This window comes from Rhinolophus hipposideros (genome assembly GCF_964194185.1).
Source record: "Rhinolophus hipposideros genome assembly, chromosome: 7".
In the NCBI taxonomy this organism is placed as follows: Eukaryota; Metazoa; Chordata; class Mammalia; order Chiroptera; family Rhinolophidae; genus Rhinolophus; species Rhinolophus hipposideros.
In genome coordinates, this window is record NC_138053.1 from 672,995 (window position 1) to 693,601 (window position 20,607).

Consider the following 20,607-nt stretch of genomic DNA (forward strand, 5'->3'; position numbering starts at 1 on the left):
ATTTAACCCCAATGACCCTCATCTACCATCCCCCACCCCTTTATGCTGTGGTAACTACTATTGTCTGTGTATGAGTTTTTGTCTTGTTCCTTTGTTGCTTTCAGTTTTATGTCCCACATATCAGTGAATTCATGATTCTCGACTTTTTCTGTCTTATTTCGTTTAGCGTAATCTCAAGATCCATGCATGTTGCAAGTGGTATTACTTGATCTTATGGCCGAGTAGTGTTCTATTGTGTATATAGACTTTTTTTTTTTTACAAAACAATGTAATAGACATCATTTATGTCCCTCACCCAGTGATAACCCTCCTCCCCCCATCTATTACCCCTCTGACATTGCATACAGCAATTACATTTCCACTGTCTACTAATGCTGTACTTGTAATTATATATAAAATTGTAGTTGACATTATTGTTCAGCTGCAGGTGTACAGTGCAGTGGTCAGGCATCTACATCATCCCTGAGGTGGTCTCCCTAGTGGGACAAGTGTCTATCAAATACCCTACAAAATCTTTACAACATTATTGGTTACGTTCCCCAAATTGACTTTCGTCTCTCCTCGACAATCGTATTACTACCGATTGGGCTTTATAATCCCCTCACCTACCCCCTTATTCCTGCCCCCCCCCCCCGTCACATTTAGCAACCCTCAGTTTTTTTCCTTTATGTCTCTGAGACTTTCTGATTATTTTTTTCTTTAGATTCTACATATAAGTGAGATCATAGGGTATTTGTCTTTCTCTGACTTATTTCACAAAAATGGAATGCTTAACGAATTTGTGTTATCCTTGCACAGGGGCCATGCTAATCTCTAGTTCTAATTTTATATACATCTTTATCCAATCATTTATCAAAGGGCACTTCGGTTGTTTCCATGTCTTGGGGACCATGAATAATGCTGTGAACATTGGGGTACATATGTCTACGGGTAAATGTTCTCAGATTTTTTAGGGTCTATTTTTCTTAGTTTCCTGACCCCACAGCCTTGAATTCAGGTTCCAGCCTACTCCTCGGCCGCTGGACTAGTCATGCTCCTCAGTTGACAGTATCCAGAGGCTGCACCAGGGGGCGGTAGACCGCACGCGCGTGTGGTGTGTGTGTGTGTGTTGCGTGTGTGAGTGTGTGTGTGTGTGTGTGTGTGTGTGTGTGTGGAGCATGCGCAGCAGAGCCACCACAGTGCATACCCGTGGTGCTGCTGTGGCTCGCGTTCCTGGTATGGGCTCCTCGCTGCCACTGCTGACCCTGCTATCACTCCTGTCTGGCCCGTGGATCAAGCTAGGTCAGTGTACTGGCTGGCTGGCCTTCCCCTGGCGCTGTTTGTCCCAAGAAGCATCAGAAAAGGGGTGGGGCACTCCACCCTGGTGGGGGAAAGAGACCGTGGCCTGTCCGCTTCCTGGTTGGGCTCGAGATGGGGCCTGGAGCAGCCGGAGGCACCTCCCAGAGGCAGCGAACCGGGAGATGGTTAACAGCTCAAACTGTATCTCCTTTTCACTTTAATTTTGGAATCTTGAACTAAAAAAAGTCTTTAGTTTCAGCTGTGCAAAACAATAGTCATTAGACATTTCTGTACTTCACAAAGTGATAACCCCACTCAACTAATTGAAAAATAAATTTTTTAAAAAGTAAAAGCAGAATGTAACAAGCCCCTCCACCCAACCCCCTCTGTACCCATTTCCTGGCTTAAACAGTTGCCAATGTATGGCTAATGTTGCTTTAGTATCCCTCCCACTTTCCCCTTCCCTGGGGCCATAGTGAAGTGAATCCAGGCATACAATTTTATTCGTAAATACTCGGCTTGAATAGACAAAAGAACAAGAAGTCATGAGAAAAAAGTACCATGCCATTTTCCATCCACGAAATTAACATCTAGTTAGTGTTCAAATTCACCATGTTCTTCATTATCGTTTACTTGTTGAATTAGTGTCAAAATAAACTTTATACATTGCAATTGTATGTTGTTCCTTAATTCCCTTTTATCCTGAGATTTTCCTTCTTGCTCCTTTTTTTCCCCTTAAAGTGACTGAAATCATCAGTGTGAGTGTGTTAGAATGACAATGAGAAGAGGGCCAAAGACAGGATTTCTGAGGAACATGAAAAGACATGGACTCTGCCTTTGAGGCATTTATGGTTCTTAGACATCCTTATGTAGAAACATAACACCATAAAGCAGTACATCAAGCCTCAATAGTATGGCCTGCTTGACATAGTACTGACATGGCAGTAGAAAGACCTGGTATAGAGTCTATATTACCTATCTGGGACAAAGGGTTGTGTAGAAGAATAGAGAGGTAAGGAAAAGAAATAAATATTTGTTGAAAACCTACCATGTGGTCACCATCTCACATGTTATTTTAATTCATACTGCCATGCCTAAGAGAAGATGCTATTCTCACTTTATAGATGAAGAAATTGAAACTCAGATTAAGTAATTTGCTTAAGGTCACCCAGCAAATTAAGTGGCAGAACAAGAATTTAAAGCCAAACTTTTAAGCCTCCATATTTTTTTAATGAATGCTCATTTTTATGAGTATTACATATGATACAAATATTGCCATTTGTTTTATATACTAATGACTCTATTTTTTTTATCTGCAGGCAATGGGCAGGTGACTGGCATGGTTCAGCTACCAGGTGGGAGATTCCAGATGGGAACAAATTCACCAGACAGCAGAGATGGTGAAGGGCCTGTCCGGGAAGTGACAGTAAAACCCTTTGCCATTGACATACTTCCTGTTACCAACAAAGATTTCAGGTACCTCAAGTGTTCTTGCAAGAGGAGTAAAGGCTCTTTCTACTCTTTATTATTAACACCTAAATGGAAACTTGGCTTGTTCACTATCACATGTCATCTTTGCAGTAGTACTGTGGGATAAATGTTATCTACATTTTTCAGATGAAGAATCTGAAGTCTAGAGAGGTTTACCTCACTCTCTGTTAGTGGCAGACCTAGGCCTGGAATTCAAAATCCCTGACTGTTGAGCCAGTGGATTTTCCATTACACTGGGGTAGCACTAAGAAATATGGAGAAAAGTGAAACACTCAGAAACCTTTTCAACCAGGTAGAAGGGATTGGGAGAAGAATCAGACTCGCTGCGAGTACCTTAAACTCCCTTTATATTTACTTAGGGAAATGGCATTGTTTTGGGAGTCAAACATTGTGGTTCCAATTCAACTTGAGAAGACAAGTTGAGCTGTCTTAGTTTCCTCAAGGTGATACATTTTATACATACAAAGGAATTGGAAGGGAATGGGAAGACAATAAAGCAAATGTGGGAAATGACTTAAATTCTACACTTGTGGACATAAAACTTTTCAAGATAAAAGGTTTTGGGGGAAAATCGATTCAGGAGACACATACTGAAGTAAGCATAAAGATTGTCGGTGTACTCAGACCCTCTGCCTCAGGAATTCTACCTCTAGGGATTTGTCTGAAGAAAGGAATTAAGGTTGTCCAAAAACATTTAGCTAAAAAGATGATGTTGTAAACAACTATTATGTAAACAACTATTAACAATTTAAGGATCACTTAAACATATCAATATAACAGACTACTTAGCAGCCATTTAAAATGCTGTTGTCAAAAAGATAGTTATGTGAAGAAGGTAGCTTACAAAACAATATTTAGGGTATGATGATCCCATTTTTAAAAACTATGTACGTAGAATGTATATGCATTTTAAAAGAGCTGGAAGTGCCACATTTCATTGGTTGACAGATTTTGCCCATGTTTTTGTTGACTTCCAAATGAAAATAATTCTAGGGAAGCACCTTGTTAAATGGTGGGGGGAGGGTCAGGTGGGGAGAATATGGAATGATATATGTTAGTTGGTGTGATAATGGATGATTTTATTTTTTTTCTTTTTACCTACTCTGTATTTTCTCATTTTTCTACAATTACATGTATACTCCTTATATATGATTTCAAAAAGGAAATCATATATATACGATTTTTAGAAAGGAAACAGTTTTTAAATTGAAGGAGAAATCATTTCTGATCAGACTCGTACCATGTAGTGACAAACTGAAATAGGTAGATAGATAAATGCACAGTTTGTATTCTTGTCTATTTCACATTATGACCTATTATGTAATAGAAATATAACGTCACCTCCAGCAAGGCCCTAAACTCATCTTAGAACCCATAATTTGTCTCTTCCTCTCTGGTAAAAGATTCTTGAACTCTTCGGATGCTCTAAGGCTGGTAAAGAGCTATTGCTACCAAATCAGGTCAACTCCATTCTCAATGTCCCTTTGATAGGTGAGCGATGTTTTCTTATATCAGAGGGCTGGCACAGATGGGGTACTATTAGCCAATTGAAAACAATCCATTTTACCCCAGCAATCTTCTTGCTGAAACTTGCCTAGCCATACCAAACTATATGAAAACCCATTCTAAAATCTCAGCAACTCATTTTTGTTTGACTCAGTTTCCTTCATCTGTTATGTAGAGAAAATAACATCTGTTCTGCCTCCCTCCCATGATTGTTGTGAGATTAGGTATGTAAGAAAGACCTTTCAGAAAAAGAGACCCATTTCCCACCCTTAAATCTTCTCAGCAGCTTTATTCATAATCTCTAAAAACTGGAGATAATCCAAATGACCTGCAATTGGTGAATGAATAAACAAAACATGATATATCTATACAATGAAATGCTACTCGGTAATAAAAAGGAACAACCTATGGATGCTGTCAACAACTTGGATAAATCTCAGAAGCATTATGCTAAATGAAAGAAGCCATACCCCAAACTTCATACTGTATGATTCAATTTATGTGAATTTATATTCTGGGAAATGCAAAACTATAGGGATAAGAAACAGATTAGCATTTGCCAGGGCACAAGGAAATTTGGGGTGGTGTTTGAGGGAATTGCTCTGTTTCTTGATTATGATAGTGACTATAAGCTTTGTCCAAACTCACAAAAATGTACACTGAAAAGAGTGAATTTTACTGTATGTGAATTACACATACAGCAACAAATTTTACAAGAAAATCTGCTCAGGGTTTCAAGTTAATTCCTTGGAGTTTATAAAAACTGTGATGTGTGATAAGGACTAAGAGCTGTTCGGGAGCAGGAGATGGAGAGAGTGGAGAGAAGAACGCTTTCAGCTGAACCAAGTGAAATACCTCTTTTCAGGGAGTTTGTCAGAGAGAACAAGTACAGGACAGAGGCTGAGATATTTGGGTGGAGCTTCGTCTTTGAGGACTTTGTCTCTGATGAGCTTAGAAACAAAGCGACTCAGCAAATGAAGGTGAGAAAACCTGGGTTTGCAGTTGAGGGAATGGGAATGGGAACTGGACATAGAGTGCTGTGGGATATGGGGTCCCCTGGCCATGTAGAGAATCACACCTGAGAGCGGGAGGCATGGAGGAAGCAAGAGGAACCCTCTCTGGAAGAGTCAGATGAACACACACTCCCAGGAAGTTAACTGAGCTGGTTTCTGCATAGAGAGACTCTGTAAAGACTCAGATACATACAGGGTTCAAGATACCCCCTGAACTGGCAGGAGAACATGTTGACGAGCCTCCTACTAATAAGGCTTGTGAAATGTCATGCTGTAAAGATTCCAGACACAGCCGCACTTGAACCACCCAAGTCTCAGCCTGAAGTTTCCGCTCTGCCTCCTGTGTGTCTGTCAGGCATGCAGCCTTACTGGGTTAGAGCACCTTTCAGCCATTCTCTTTCTCCTTTACAGTCTGTTCTCTGGTGGCTTCCCGTGGAAAGGGCATTCTGGAGGCAGGTAAGGGTTAGTTCCTCTACCCCCTGGAGGGCTGGCTTCCCCAAACCCTTTACCCATTGAGGAAGAGTGAGTTAGACAGGATGACAGAGAAATTTCTGAGAAACAGCAAAGCAGCCCGGTTTCTTCTGCCTTAATCCTTTCCTCATTGCTCATCCCATTTCTCTGTTCAATCCCACATTTAGTCTCTTTTTTCTGATTCTGGACCTCTCCTCACTCACCGTCTCTCTCCTCCAACCTCCTTGCTTCATCTAGTGTTAAAAGCTGAACTCAGGTTCCCTGAGCCTAGGCCTCCTCAGACTTCCAGAAGCTCCCAGAAGCCTATCTCATTTCATCCTGTCCATCAGCCTGCAGGTCCCGGCTCTGGCATCCGAGAGAGACTGGAGCTCCCAGTGGTACACGTGAGCTGGAATGATGCTCGTGCCTACTGTGCTTGGCAGGGGAAACGGCTGCCCACTGAGGAAGAATGGGAGTTCGCTGCCCGAGGGGGCTTGAAGGGTATAAGACACCAAGGGGCTTTCCCTTTATTCTTCTCCCCATTCTGCCCTGCATAGGGTGCTTTAAAGGTGGAAAGGTTCCATGCTTCCTAGAGCAGTGCCTCTTAGAGCGTGTGCTGAAGGACTGGTTCCTGTTATTTTCATCTCTAATCCACCAAATACTACAAAAATTAATAACTGGAAAAAGGGAATGAAAAAACAGACTTAAAATTTATTATTGCAGATTCCGCAGACATGTTACATTTCAATAAATATGATCAGAACAGCATAGCATAGGGAAAAAGGGGAGTTACCCAAATTACATGCCTTTTCCACTTGGTGTATAAGGATTAATTAATATGAAGAATCGCTGTTTGCTTATAACATTGTTGTTCTGCAATCCTAACTAAACGAAAGTGATGAGGGTGAAATAGCAATGCCCCATGTTCAACACCTCTGCACACTCTTTGAATGAACACTGCCTATACCAGTAGGCAGACTTGTTAGTGTGACAGATGAGGTTGCTCGTTCAGTTAGCCAATCTAAGGCCCAGTAACAATCTAAGGCCCAGTAGTCTAAGAACCCAATTGTGGGTTCTCAATGGCTACCCACAATTTCTATGCTGCTCTCCACAAGAACTGGTGACAAACAGTTTGCACAGTAGCATGCATCAGAACCACACCCAGGACACACTGCCCTGGGGGTAGCACAGGGGCCAGGGCTCCGATGCAGCAGTGAGCGGAAGGGAGGAGCAGGAACGTCCCTCAGCACCTCCCAACTTCCTTTTGCTTCCCTCACTCTTTGTTTTTCTCTTCTTTCCCAACTCTTCACCTCTGCCTTCCCTGCTGTCTCCTTGCCTTCCTGGCAGGTCAGGTTTACCCATGGGGAAACCAGTTCCAGCCAGGCCGCTCCAACCTGTGGCAGGTAAGACAAACATTCCTCACTCCTGTCCTTTCTCAAAGCACAGACTGGGCATTGTTATGTGGGACTCAGAGGGCTCTGTGTCCTAAGGGAACTGAAAAATGGTGAGCGGGAAAGCAACAGTGTGGAAGTGTGAGTGTGCTCAGGACTAAATCATTCATTGCCTGAGAGTGGTGGGGTGACTTCACAGAGATGACATTTGAGCTGAATAAGTGGGATTCACCAAGTGAAAAGTGGAGAAAAGGGTCTTCCAAGCAGAAGACAAGAAACAACATGAGTGTTATCAGTGGATTAGGACAGGAAACTGTGTTTGGAGATGTGACAGATTCAGAGAGGCTGGAACATAGAGAAATCGGGCTGGGGGTGTTAGGAGACGAAGCAGACAGTTAGTTGGAGGCAGATTTCGAAGGACGAGGGGTGCCAAGATGTGGTTTTAGATTTTATACTCTAAGCAGTGGGGAACACAGGGAGGTTTTTAAAAGGGAGTACCAGCGTCGTTTTCACTTGGGGGGATGCTAATAGTTGCTGATTTGTGCAGGACCCGACGGAATGGCTGCAGTGGTGGTGGGAGGGTCCTCTGGATTTGGTTCTTTGGCAATGGCCCCAGTAAATGTAAACACTTGAATTAAGTGGAAATAGAATGGAGAGGAAGCCAAGTGGGGGAGGCATGTCTGAGAAGACAGACAGGATTTGGTAATTAATCAGATGTGGGGGGTAGGAGAGAGCTGGGCTCGAGAATGAATCCAAGCCTGGCAACAGGGCGGTGGGGCAACTATTACCCAGAATAGATAATGTCCTTGTTTGTTGGGAGAGATGGGACCTGGTCAGTCTGAAGTCAGCTTAGCTCAGGATGCTTTGGGTCATTTTTATGTTCAGTCAGAGGTTGAAAATGTGAGTCTGAAGCTTAGGACAGAGGTCTGGGTCAGAGCAAGTGACTCGTGAGTCATCAGCATATACCTTAGGCAAGGAGGATATCCGCCCCACACACACCCTGTAGAGTGAAGGGAGCACAGTATCAGCATTTCAGGGGGAGCATTGGAAAGGGCCTGGAGGGGAGACTGACATTTTGGGATCAGAACTTTGCAGAAAGAGATATCTGATGGCATTGATAAATTAACCATTTTGAGCCTGTTGCTAATTCTGTTTTGTTTTTCCCCCTTTCTTACACCTCCCCCCCTCCCACTTCTGGTTCAAGCCAGTTTCTCAGTCTAGTTGTGCAGCTCCCTGGCCGTGCTGGTATTGTAAGCCTTGTTCTCCCCCTGACTGAGGCAGTCGGTCACCAGTTGACAGTTGGCCACTCACAGCAGCTCTCACTGGATGCCAGCCACTCGTGGCGGCATACAGCAGCCTGCCGCAGCCCGCGGAAACTCACGCCGACCTCCGGCTGCTCACGGCAGCCCAGCTCCAGGGAGAGCTGTGGTTCACAATCTTAGCTGTGGAGGGCGCAGCTCACTGGCCCATGTGGGAATGGAACTGGCAACCTTGGCGTTAGGAGCCTGGCGCTCCAACCATCTGAGCCACTGGGCCAACCCCAGGACGGTAAATCTTTAAGCCTAAATTTCTTCTTCTCAGGGGAAGTTCCCCAAGGGTGACAAGGCTGAGGACGGCTTCCATGGACTCTCCCCAGTGAAAGCTTTCCCCCCACAGAATAACTATGGTAAGATTTTTCATCGGGTAGCTGTAAACATTCACAAATTGGTTGGCAGGATCATTCTATTTGACAGATGAGGCAGAGAGAGGCACCCCAGGGAAAGCATTTGCTCCATGGGCTCTGATAGCTGGGAGGGGTGTGGTGCTTCCCAGCCAGGACTAACCCGCCTGCTGTGCTGCAGGGCTCTACGACCTCATGGGCAACGTGTGGGAGTGGACAGCTTCCCCATACCAGGGTGCTGGTCAGGGCATGCGTGTCCTGCGGGGGGCATCCTGGATCGACACATCTGATGGCTCCGCCAATCACCGGGCCCGTGTCACCACCAGGTGAGGGCGTGGTAGCTGGGGGCTGAGGGTGTCGGGCCTGGCCTCCCAGAGCAGGCAGCACCAGGACCGTTGTTGACACTGCTTGTGCACTTCTGCCAGCGCCGGAGTTGTGGGCATTGAAAAGAAAGCCAGCAGCACTAGCCGTGAAAAACAAGAGTCCAGGACAACTTGTGCCTTTTCTTGTCAGCTCTCAGCACCAAGGGAGACTTTGTGCCCAGGATCTTAATTATATGGGTGTCTCCTCTCGTCCTCATGACTAGGTGTGCAGAGGGGGGAGTGGGCAGGCCACATCAATAGTTCATGGCCATGGGTCATGGTGGGCACATGAAAAATCATTTTCTACAACCATCTGGTCTTACAATCAAGGACAAGATAGGCTCAGGAAGGTCCTGGGACCTGCTCATTTAACATAGATGGTCAGCAGTGGCACCTGGATGGCAGAGTCCCAGGGGCCCGAGTCCCTTCTAGAACTTTTTACTATAATCGTCCGTAGATTTATTTTGGTTGCTTTCTCTGCAACTCCTCCTACTCCTTGGCTCCATAAGGATGGTAGAGAGACCGCTGTTTCAGTGGCTTCAGGATATCAGGTTCACAGGCGTCTCTTTGACCCACTGAGGCTCCTGGATTTTCTCACCTCCTTTTTCAGTAGTGGAGACAGTACTGGCCTAGAAACCAGCAAACTGGGCTTGACATTAATTCTGTGCCACAGAAGCAGTGGTTGGCCTTGGAGAAGACATTTAAATTTATCTGGTGTCTGATTCTGCCTTCCAGAGCAGTTGGGAAATGGCAAATGAAGGGATAAATGTGAGACTTCTTTGACAGGTGTGAAGTCCTGACTGGCACTATGACACTCTTACCTCTTGCTGACAGGTTTTTTTTGTTTGAGTTATTCTAAACTACCAACAGTCAAAGTTATCAGTCATAGCTTTCTCTCCCTTCCAGTGCAGTCTCTCAGAACCACTCTCACTTGCCCCACCCTGTCCCAAGGCTGCTGCATATCTCCAGGCATGCCCTTATATCAGGCTTCCTTCCAGAGCATCCCACTCCAGTTCTCAGGTGCCCCAGACCACAGCAGGCCCTGGGAGGTGGAGCAGAAAAGTTGGGTAAGGCCCCAGGCCCCTATCTCAACCAATGTCCATTCTCTCTCCCCTTCTCTGGTGGCAGGATGGGCAACACTCCAGATTCAGCCTCAGACAACCTGGGCTTCCGCTGTGCTTCCAGTGTAGGTCGACTGCCTGGGGAGCTGTGAGCAGCCATGAAGAGCCAAGGAGAAGAGTCCTCCTTGGTACCCATGCCACTCCCTGGTGATATTCCAAACACAGCCAAACGCCAGGCTCTTCAACTTTAGCTTCAGGAATGACCTCCTTCCCCTTCCTCCAGCCTTCTGTGACAGCACCTCTCACCAGGCAGGCGAGGCCTCTGCAGAGGAGGGCTGCCACTGTCTCTTGAGGAGAGGGCCCAACTTACTTATGATGGCCGGGAGCTGAGTGTTTCTCTTAGGGGCCAACTAGTAACCCTATACGAGCCAAGTACTCAGATAATTGGGGCAGAGTGCTCTGAAAGGCAGTTTGGTAAAAGAGTTTAAATCTGTTCCCTCCCCCTTTCTCGGTGTCTCACTCAGGGATCTGACATTGTTTTCTCAAGGCAGAATTTCCCTGGCTCTCTTTATTTTCCCAGCAAATTGCTGTAGAAAGAAAATGCTTCCTTTGTTTGCCTCATTTATAGTGTTTCATATGCCTCTAAAGGAATCTAATTTGCACTCTCTGTATGTAAAATGCAGCAGGTGGGCTCTTTAAAGCACAATGTCAGGCTCAAGGGTATATGAGAACCGAATATTTGCCAGGCGAAACTGCATCGTGGGAGTAACAGAATAAATAATACTCCAGAAAGACAGATATCAGAAGCTTCCCTTTGTATTGTTGATTATGTCAGGGTTTCCTCATGCCTCTCCCCTGAGAGGAACCTGCTCCCTGGTGTCACTGGACGTAGTGAGCTCAGAAAACTCTGCTGTGATTGTATATATGACTGTTATCGGTCTCGTTTATTCTCACCCTGAGACCCCACGGGAAATACATACAAGTGTCAATAACACTGGGTCTCCACGAGGTGAAACTGAGATGGTGGCACAACTGGGAAGGGGAGAAGCAGGAAGGCTGGGGGGGGGGGGGAATCACATCTAGTGCCCTCCTCTGTGGACCTGGCTCCGACTGCACTTACCATGGTGTGATGGGAGTGCCCTGATCTTCCTGTGCAGAGCCTCTGCGAGGGACAGTGGCCCAATTCTAGGGATCCTAGCAGGACCAGGTGCCCCCTGGACAGGGCTGGCACACAAGCTCATTCCTTTGGCTAATGTGTCTGTGACTCCCTCCCTAGCAGTCCCTGCTTCTCCATCCTGCCTGCCAGCCCCTCAGTAGCCTTCCTCCACCAGGGAGAGAAACACAGCCTTGGGTTTGTTCTCAAAGAGGGCCGCCCTGTTCTGCTGCTGCCCCTTCTTCACCCAGTGGCCGTAGATTCGGAAAGCATAGGCATCAATGAGTCGGCGCAGAGGCCGGAGGGCATAGGGGTCACGAATGACGATCTCACGGGTCACAGGCTTCACCCGGTGGTACTGGTAGTAGATGCGCACAGAAGCTAGCACGGTCAGAGCAATCACCTGCAGGGGGCGGGACATCTGTCTCCCCCTCCAGTGCAGGGAGGCCTGAGCTCCTTTGCCAAGAAGCCTTGCATAGCTTCTTGCAGGGCCCTTCCCAATATTCCTCCCATCCCACCCCAGCGGCATCTGCAGGGATTTAGACTGTCAGAGCCAGTTGGGTGATATCTGTCTTCCCTGAAGCCAGGAGAATTTTAACTGAACTATCATGGGGTGGGGGGTGGGAGAGGAGGGGAGGTACTGTGGAAACCCTGGAGGTGTAAGTAGTAGTCCCTGGGGGCAAGTCCCTGGGGGTTTGGACTTGAGGAGGCAGCAGCAACTGCCCCAGGGCCCGAGGTAGGAAGGGAACATCTTACCTTGAACTTCCCCCGGGGGCTGAAGTGACGCACTTCTTCCACAACATACTGCTGGAAGAAGGGATGTGCTAAGGCCTCTTCTGCTGAGCAGCGGCCCTGGGGGTTCACCACCAAGAAGCGAGAAACCTGAGACAACAAGGGGGGAGGTGGACTGAAAACAACACAACAGGGTCCCCTCCAGCACTTCAGAAGACATGGGGTCTCTCCTGGCAGATGCCTCCATCCTGTGGCATGGAACACTCCCTTTCCCCCCATGGTGGGCTTTTCCCCTTGCCTGAGCTGGGGAGCCAACTGGCCTCGCCCCTCACCAAGTCTTTCACGGTGTCCGAGTAATCATCCCATTCGGGTGAGCCAAACTGGTAGTTGCCACTCATGATCATTCTCAGCATGAGCATCTGCTTCCGGTGCCAGAAGGGTGGGGAGCCAGCCAGCAGGGTGTACATGATGACCCCAGTGCTCCACCTGGCGCACGGGGGTGGGGAGGAAAGCAGAAGGGCTGGCCGGAGCTCCTGCCCATTCTTCCCTTCCCCAGTCAGGTGTTCCCAGCCGTGGTGGCATCCCTGTCCTGAGGAGTCACCTCCTTCCCCAACACACTCACATGTCCACCTCCTTCCCATAGCCCGGGTGGTCATCATTCATGGAGCACTCAATGATCTCAGGGGCCAGGTAACTGGGGGTCCCACAGACCTCTGCAGGAAAAGTTACCATCAGGACAGGTCAGCAGGGGGAACTTGGATTAAGAAGGTCCAAAGACACAATCCAGATGTAACTGATATGGGGTTTGGGCTGGGATTCTCCTAAAACTAGCTAACTTCAGGGCCAAGGGCAGGGGCCAGGTATGGGCTCATAGGGCCACCCACTCGGGGCCTGTTTGTTCCCTGGGCACGTCTCGCCATCCTGGCCTAGATCTCAGACAGTGGGAACCTGGTTCAGCTCAGTCCTGGGAAGAGGGCCTACTGAAAAGACATCTAGCCATGAAATGATCATATTTTCATTCTGGGGAGAAAAACAGAGGAGAAGTCCAGGCAATCTCTGTTCCTGGGAGAGTTGATAAGAAAGCCTGAGCCCCTGACACAGGCCGAGGCCCCGTTACCGGACCTCGCAGCTTCTGTCCTGGCTCCAGCTGGCAGGAGAAGCCAAAGTCTGTGAGCTTGATGTTCATGTCATCGTCCAAGAGGATGTTCTCAGGCTTCAGATCACGATGCACGATGTTGAGTTTGTGCAAGGTGCAGATCACCTCGAGCAGGGCTCTCATGATCTTTCTGGGGTGGGACAGGCACATGTTACTCTCGTCTCCTACTCTGTAGGGTCAGGTGGCAGGCAGGGAGACTGAAGCCCTCATACCAGCCAGACTGCAAGTGAGAGAGGGCTTGGGACAGGCTGGGACAATCTAGGCTGAGCCAAGGATGGAGGGAGACCACGAAAGCCAGGGGAGCACACGCCCAGCCCAGACAAGTGTGCCCCATGCCCTCCCTCTCCCCGCCACAAGATGTGGGTGCCTGCAGCACCAGGACTCGGGCAGGGAGTGGGGAGAAGGGCAAATGGACCCTCACCTGGTTTCCTTCTCACTCAGGGTTACCTTCTCAGTGAGGTAATCAAAGAGCTCCCCTTTCTTCATCCTGTGGGGACAGAGGGTTTGTTGCTTACCCTACTTCCAGAGAGCTGTTTGTCACCCTAATATCTCCAGAGGCAAAGTGGGCTACTCCCCAAAAGGACCAGGGTCTGTGGGGAGGAGCTGGGGGAAATGAGCAGAGAGGTTGTCTGGGAAGATTGGAAGAGCAAGGGGAGCTGGAGGGGTGGGACGGCACCAGTGTGAAGGTCTCCCCACCCCCACCCGTGGAAGTGCCAGCATGGACTAGGACTATCAGGGCCAAAATCAGGGCTGGGAGGTGAGACTGGCCCAAGGCCCCAGTCAGAAGGACACGAGTATCTTGAACTTTCCCAGGAGCAAATGGAAGAAATGGCAGTACAAGTGTTGAAAGAGCAGTTTTGCCTATTTTAGGATTGAGAATTGTGGTTCAGTCTTCTCACTTCTTGGGATGATCTATAAAGAGGTATTTGTTAAAACACTCTAGTTGCCTGGAGGGTAACTTAGGGTGGAATTAAAAATAGCTTCCCCATGCAACTTCTTCAAAGGTTAGAGACATTTGAGCTGCCCCAAGAGCTCCCCGGGGACAGTGCCACTGAGCAGAGAGTCAAGACAGCTGCAGTGGTCAAGTCTGGAGGGGCCATGGGAAAGTCTCCCTCGGTTAAATTAAATAGGAAATATACCTCCTGCCCCCTCACCCACCCCTCCAGGGAAAGCAGTGACATTCCTAGGGCACAAGGGATTTGCCAGTATCACAGAGGTAAGAAAACCATTGAGCTTAGCTGCTGGGCAGGGATGGAGGTTCTGTTTGAGGAGAATTTACAGAGGTGGTCCTTGTTTCATACAGTATCTTTACGATGTTCCTAAAAGACAATGTGTGAATCCAGCCTTTGATGAATCCTTTTATTTCCATTTTAAAGACACTGGGAGAACTCACTATTTATTAGCAGCAGCAGCAGCAAGGAGATTCCCCAGGCAACACTGGAGACAGCAGCTTCCTGCCTTCCTGGAACTGATGGTTCAGTTGTACACACGCGCCAAGTTACATTGTGTCTCCATGTAGACCAACACCCTGTGTCCAATATGGCTACAATATGGAATGTTCCAACAATACCAAATCTACCTGGATGATTTTCTCATTGTAAATCCAGCCCCTAAATGAGCTGTTGCTGTGTGTGGAGCAACAGCTGTGTGTGGAGAAATCAAGACACCCTTTCACAAAGAATCACGCAGCAGAGATTCTGTTCTTTAGTGAAGAAGACTCAGGGGAGTGGGGGAACGAGGAGCCAGAGAGTTCCTTTCCCTGGGAAACTTTTCTAATAAAAATGGCAATGTTACTGAATGCACCATTCACAGAACACTTGGTGTTGTTTGAATTTGATGGTCAAAGCCTGGTGAGTTAGGCAGAGTGGTCGGTATCATTTTTCCTTTCTTGAAAAAACAGAGGCTCTCAGAGCCGGTGCCTGTGACAGGAGCTCATCTCAGTAGCCCTGCTGGTGCAGAAGCAGGGAAGTAGTGACACGTGAGGATTAGGATGATGTCCATCTTTGCATTGCTCCCCACATACAACCTCCCTGCTGGGTCTCTGGCCTCCTCTTTTCCACTCTTGCCTCATGACAATCAACAGGATCCTTTTCAAAAGTGAATCAGATCGCACTACCCTCCTGATCTCCAGCCTCCTTCCCATAGCTACAATGCCTGGGGAGTCGGGTCTTTGGTACTGACCGACCTTGAATCCTGTCATCACCGCCAACTCACTCCATTTCCCCACCGGGCTCTTGCCAGTCCTTGAACATGCCAAACCCATACAGCTGGGCCTTTTTTCTGGCTCTCTCTCTGCTGGAAGGTTCCTTCTCCAGGTTTCTGCTCCAGGCTCTGGAGAGCCTTCCCTGACCATTTCATCTAAAGAAAAGAAGCCCCACCTCTATCTAACCTGGTCAGCTTTATGTGTATGTACATGTACATAACTGTGTGTATGGCTTCATTGCTTTCCAGTCACTGCCTGTGAAAATCATTACATGAAGTCAGAGACCTCATCTCTCTTGTTCATTGTATTCTCAATGTCTAGAATAAGTATTGAATGACCATCATCATCATTGTAGCATTTACATTGTGCCAGTCACACAATGTAATTCCCATAATATTCCCATAATACTGATGAGAAAACTGATACTTATAGAAATAATCCAGCCCATACCCAGTGGTCCCAGGTTTCAAAACCAGCAGCCTGACCCCAGGTGCTGATCCGCCTAGAGCATCTGTGATCTTGTTTGGCATTCACAATGTAGGGGCCTGGCTGTTGATCCCCAGGAAGCCCTGGATGGGGGCCCAGAAAACAAGGTTCTCCCATAAGTCCCAGGGTGTGTCTGACTCCAGGACTGGGTACTTACAGATCAAACACCAAGAAGAAGAAAGTGTTGGTCTCATAAGTGTCTTTCAGCTGTACTGAAATGGAAACAACCAGCTTGTCTCAGGTAGCAGAGGCAGCAGGCACAGGGGCAGAGGGGGCAGAGGGGCAGGAGGATTAAAGTGGTTGGGTCTGACTTCAGAAGTGGAGGGGATATCAGGATGGGCTCGAAGGAGGTCCACCAAGGGAGGGGACAGGCCCAGGGACTTCCTACCCCCTTCCCCGCCCCACGCCCAGCCCCAGCCCTGCCTGTGACCCCTTCCGTCAGGGTGAAGAAGAGGTTTAGACAGAGCCGAACCCCGGGGACTGTCTTCCTGAGGGTTGGAACTGGGAAACTGAAGTCTCAGGGCACTGGGCTGGAGGGACCTCAGGGTACAGGAGACACTGGACAGTTCTGGCTAGCTGCATGGTGGGGACACACCCCTGACTTGGGTTATCAGGGCAGAGTCATGACAGAGCACGTGCTGTGGTGTGGGGCTACCACTCACTGATGTTGGGGTGCCCTGAAACCTTGCGCAGGATGTCCACCTCCTTCAGCGTGGCCTGTCGCAGCTCCTGCACCTCCTTGGCGCTGAAGCTGCCACCCCCTGTGATGTCAATGACTTTCACTGCATATTCCTGGCACGTGGGCTTGTGGATGCAGCGCCTGACGACACTGCTGACTCCCCTGGGGGTGCAGAGGACAAATGGTCCCAGGGCCCCACTCCAGGGGAAGCCCCAAGTCCAGGCTACAGCAGAGATGTCCCGCCTTGTCCCCCAACTCTCTGTGAACTTTTGGGGACAGTCAGATGAAGAAGTCACAGAAAAGGTGATTTTCTTGTGGCTGATGAGTGACAAGCCTGGTTTCAGGCCTCTTCACTCCCAGTTCAGTGCTCTTTCACACTTAGAAAGAACCTGGACACTCTTAAGGCCATAAGCTTCCTTTGACCCCTGACCCTTGACCCTGGCCCAAAGCCAAGTTTGGGTGTGCTTGTCAGCAACATCGGGGAAAGCTCTTTGCCAGGAGAGGTCTCTGATCTGGTTACTCTTAGACCCCCTTATCTGTCCTGGCTCAGGAGGGATTGTCCAAGTGGACAGTGCTTTGGGGTGGAAATGGGTTCAGTGCTCAGGGTCAAGCAGACATTGCTGCTGTCCACAGAACCAGCTGGCCTTGTGGGAAAGGCCTGAGCCTTACCTGCCCAGGATCTCCTTGGGCTCATAGTTCTCATAGAAACCCTGTGCAGAACATGAGTCCGGCAGTGCCTCGTCCCTTGTCATGCTCAGCTCCTTGGGGGTGACTCTGAGGGGCTCTGAGGGGAGAACAGAAAGGAGCAATTACCCTCCTGACCTAGAGGAGGTGCTCTTTGAAGGCTGGAACCGTTTCCCACTCATCTGTGTCTCTCCTGGCATGGGGCTGGCCTCTCGGGCATGTTCAAAACAAATGTTTGTGAACTGAAAATAATGCTTTGGAGAGAGCCCAGCATCCTTCTTCCCACTGGCAGTAAAATCTCTTGAGACCCGGGTAACCTGTGTCTCCCTACGTGTTCTCACCATAAGTGGCAGTAATCAGCCAGGCCCAGGCCTAGGCCTTAGGCGGGAGAGCCCCAACATTACCTCTAAGGAGGATGGCACACCCTTGATTTTAGAAAGAACCCCAGAGAAACCCTGCAGAGGACAACCTAACGTTCTTCTTCCTTTCTGAGGAGATGAAGCTGATCCTGCTTTTCCTTTGCCTGCTCTCTGCACTTGTGGAAAAAAGGTGAGGAACTTCACAGTTTCATCTTCTTCTAGCCTCTCCTTATCTATGGCAGTCCTAAATGTGTGACCTGAAAACACCCGTTCTTCCAGAACACACTTCCTGTGCTTCCTACCTCTCCTTCTGTCCTGAACCAGGACTTTCATAGCCACTCAGTCTCTTTCTCATTCATTCTGTTATATTCTGTGCCTGGTGCTCTGAGGGATTCAGAGCTTGATGGTTGAGTCCTGGTCCCAGCCTCTGGTATCACTTGTCACTGTGTGCTGTGTGTCTTCGCCCCCATTACACTGTGACCTCCAGGATGTCACAGCCATCCCCCCCCTCTGCGCCCAGTGCAGGCACACAGCAGGTGCTGCCCCCTAGATGTGACTTGGAGGTTGGAGGTATCCCTTTTGTCAGAGTCCTGCTGGCAGAATGCCCCATGTCCTACCTAACAATGGCCAGAGAGCACAGAAGGGCCCTGCTACAGCTGGGGCAGAACAGAGCCCAGACATTCAGGCCTGGACATGCAGAAGCTAGGCTGGCCAGCTGAGCTTCAGCTATGAGGAGGCTACCTGGTACTGAACTCCCACCTCAACGAAGGATTTGCAGAATGGAGAAAATCATCCACCAGCAGGAAGAAGATAGAAAACAGGCACCAAGCCATTATGGAAGGCAGTGTGGAGGTTCCTCAATAAATTACGAATAGAATTACCATATGACCCAGCAATCCCTCTCCTGGGTATCTACCCAAAGAATTTGAAGTCATTTATCCATAAAGACACGTATGCTCCACTGTTCATTGCATCTTTGTTTACGGTGGCCAAGACATGGAAACAACTAAAATGTCCTTCGATAGATGAATGGATAAAGAAGTAGTGGTATAGATACACAATGGAATACTATTCGGCGGTAAGAAAAGAGGATATAGGAACATTTGTGACAACATGGATGGATCTTGAGAGTATAATGCTAAGCGAAATAAGTCAGACAGAAAAAGCAGATAACCCTATGATTTCACTGATGTGTGGCATATAAACCCAAAACAACAAAATAACAAGACAAACAAATGAGAAACAAAAACTCATAGACACAGACAATAGTTTAGTGGTTCCCAGAGGGTCAGGGGAGTGGGGGTGGGAGATGAGGGTAAGGGGGATCAAATATATGGTGATGGAAGGAGAACTGAGTCTGGGTGGTGAACACACAATGGGATTTATAGATGATGTAATACAGAATTGTACACCTGAAATCTAGGTAACTTTACTAACAATTGTCATCCCAATAAACTTTAATTTAAAAAAAAAAAAGAAAGAAAACAGGCACCAGTTGTCACTCTGCAGGGCCCAAACTGCCTCTAGGCCCACTTACTGCCCTTTCTGGGCCCAAGAAGGCCTAGCCTGTCAAAGAGGCCATTTGCTGACAGCCTCGCTGCAGCCCTGGCTGCCTCTCTCAGACTCAGGCTGGCTGTTCCAGGAAGCTTGTTGTCCCCACTGCTGGGTGCCTGGTTACCAGAGAAAGGACTAGAATAACAGTCTACTCTGCCAGCAGCAGTCTCCTGGGTTGCTCACAGGCTGCCTCTGCCCTGTCAGCAACCCCAGCTGAGCACAGGAGTGTCTGTTCCCCATAAAAACAAGCTAGTTTCCTGGCAAGTCCTTTCAAGTTCCTAAGAGGGGCATCTGTGCCCCCAGCTCCCAAAGCTGGGTAGCACTGGGTCTTTCCCTTGCCCCAGCCCTCTGTGGGCAGAGGGTATATCTGGACCCACCCCAGGCTGCTGTCCGTGCTGGGGACTCTGTTCCTTGGCACGGCCAGGTCCACGTAATTCTAGCTGCATTTCTCTCTCCTAGGGTGGCATGGGGGAGGTTTCTCCTGTCCCAGCACTTTGCTCTAGGTCTAACTTGGGGCCGACTTCATGCCACAGTCCACTGCCCCCACCTGAACCTCGACACCCTTCCCAAGACCCCTTTGAAAAGAGTCACCAAATGGGAGTTGGTAGCTTTGTCCTTTCTGGAACATAATATCCCTCCCCCAAACTCAGAGTCAGAAAACACTCACAGAGACCCACTTTCTGTAGATGAACTCCTTTGGAGGGGGCTTCAAGAGTCAATGCTGCCACTCTTGCAGCCCATCTGCTTTTGGGAGAAGTGAGTCTAATGTAGTTGAGGGTTTGTCTTCTCTGCCCCACAGCCTCCCCGTCTCCTCGATGACTGCCTGGCTTCTGTCCATCACTGGCCCAGCTACTTACCGTTAGGTCCTCTCAGGCCCTTGAGTGAACTCAACAGGAATCCCAAAGGTCCCAGAGTCCCTTGGGGAAGGGGGTACAACAGAGGACTGAAGCGTGTCCCGACCAGACACCTGTGGCCAGAGCAGGATTATCTTGCTACTCTTCCTTTCCGGCTTTGCTCCTTGATGACGGAAGGCTGAGGTACCAAAAATAAATCACAACTGCAAACCCGGGAAGCAGGCCAAGGCTCAGCAGGGACCGCGCATGGAGCCACGTCTCAGCAGGAGTGACCTCTGGTGGAGGGCGAGGGAAGCTCGGGAGACCTGGGACCAGCCATGACGGCATGAGGTGATCAGCCTTCCTTCTGGACCTCACCTGGCCTCCAGGCCCAGAGAATATGAAGCCAGTCCCTTGCCAGGAATGCATTCACTTTTCTGGGAGCGAGATTGGTTTGTTTGTGAGATTAGGAAACAGCAGTGCATCCACACTACTGTTAGGGCCTGGAGGTTGGGACCCGCCCGGGGCCTTTTGTGCGGCTGCCCTACAAAATGCA

The 20,607-nt window shown here is 48.6% G+C and overlaps 2 protein-coding genes across 8 annotated transcripts; one reads left to right on the plus strand and one right to left on the minus strand.

The window, feature by feature from the left end:
• Nucleotides 1-1,113: 1,113 nt before the first annotated feature.
• On the plus strand, nucleotides 1,114-11,135 carry SUMF2 (sulfatase modifying factor 2). Its single transcript, XM_081053026.1, has 9 exons — nucleotides 1,114-1,281; nucleotides 2,598-2,754; nucleotides 5,141-5,255; nucleotides 5,700-5,744; nucleotides 6,089-6,239; nucleotides 7,086-7,141; nucleotides 8,711-8,795; nucleotides 8,971-9,115; nucleotides 10,280-11,135. The coding sequence occupies exons 1-9, from the start codon at nucleotides 1,158-1,160 to the stop codon at nucleotides 10,362-10,364; spliced, it is 963 nt and encodes a 320-aa protein (XP_080909152.1). The 5' UTR covers nucleotides 1,114-1,157; the 3' UTR covers nucleotides 10,365-11,135.
• On the minus strand, nucleotides 8,840-20,279 carry PHKG1 (phosphorylase kinase catalytic subunit gamma 1). Of its 7 annotated transcripts, XM_081053022.1 has the most exons (11): nucleotides 20,076-20,243; nucleotides 19,886-19,959; nucleotides 17,291-17,405; nucleotides 16,605-16,783; nucleotides 16,100-16,154; nucleotides 13,675-13,740; nucleotides 13,220-13,383; nucleotides 12,720-12,810; nucleotides 12,430-12,583; nucleotides 12,122-12,247; nucleotides 11,129-11,768 (listed from the first exon to the last, which is right to left on the minus strand). In XM_081053022.1, the coding sequence occupies exons 3-11, from the start codon at nucleotides 17,371-17,373 to the stop codon at nucleotides 11,523-11,525; spliced, it is 1,164 nt and encodes a 387-aa protein (XP_080909148.1). In that variant the 5' UTR covers nucleotides 17,374-17,405; nucleotides 19,886-19,959; nucleotides 20,076-20,243; the 3' UTR covers nucleotides 11,129-11,522. The 7 variants fall into 7 exon arrangements, with proteins under 7 accessions (XP_080909149.1, XP_080909148.1, XP_080909147.1 ...); XM_081053023.1 differs by lacking the exons at nucleotides 11,129-11,768; nucleotides 19,886-19,959 and adding an exon at nucleotides 8,840-9,838 and having other exon boundaries at nucleotides 20,076-20,279; XM_081053021.1 differs by lacking the exon at nucleotides 19,886-19,959 and having other exon boundaries at nucleotides 20,076-20,279.
• Nucleotides 20,280-20,607: the final 328 nt, after the last annotated feature.

Bases quoted from the DNA above. Each gene is read 5' to 3' on its own strand.
- SUMF2 (XM_081053026.1), top strand. From the start codon at position 1,158: ATGCGCAGCAGAGCCACCACAGTGCATACCCGTGGTGCTGCTGTGGCT. The intron at 2,755-5,140 runs GTACCTCAAGTG...ACCTCTTTTCAG, and splicing joins GTTACCAACAAAGATTTCAG to GGAGTTTGTCAGAGAGAACA. The intron at 8,796-8,970 runs GTAAGATTTTTC...GCTGTGCTGCAG, and splicing joins CCCCCCACAGAATAACTATG to GGCTCTACGACCTCATGGGC.
- PHKG1 (XM_081053019.1), bottom strand. From the start codon at position 17,373: ATGACAAGGGACGAGGCACTGCCGGACTCATGTTCTGCACAGGGTTTC. The intron at 12,811-13,219 runs GTCCGGTAACGG...CTTTTCCTGCAG, and splicing joins GCCAGGACAGAAGCTGCGAG to AGGTCTGTGGGACCCCCAGT. The intron at 12,584-12,719 runs GTGAGTGTGTTG...CCCGTGCGCCAG, and splicing joins TATGGGAAGGAGGTGGACAT to GTGGAGCACTGGGGTCATCA.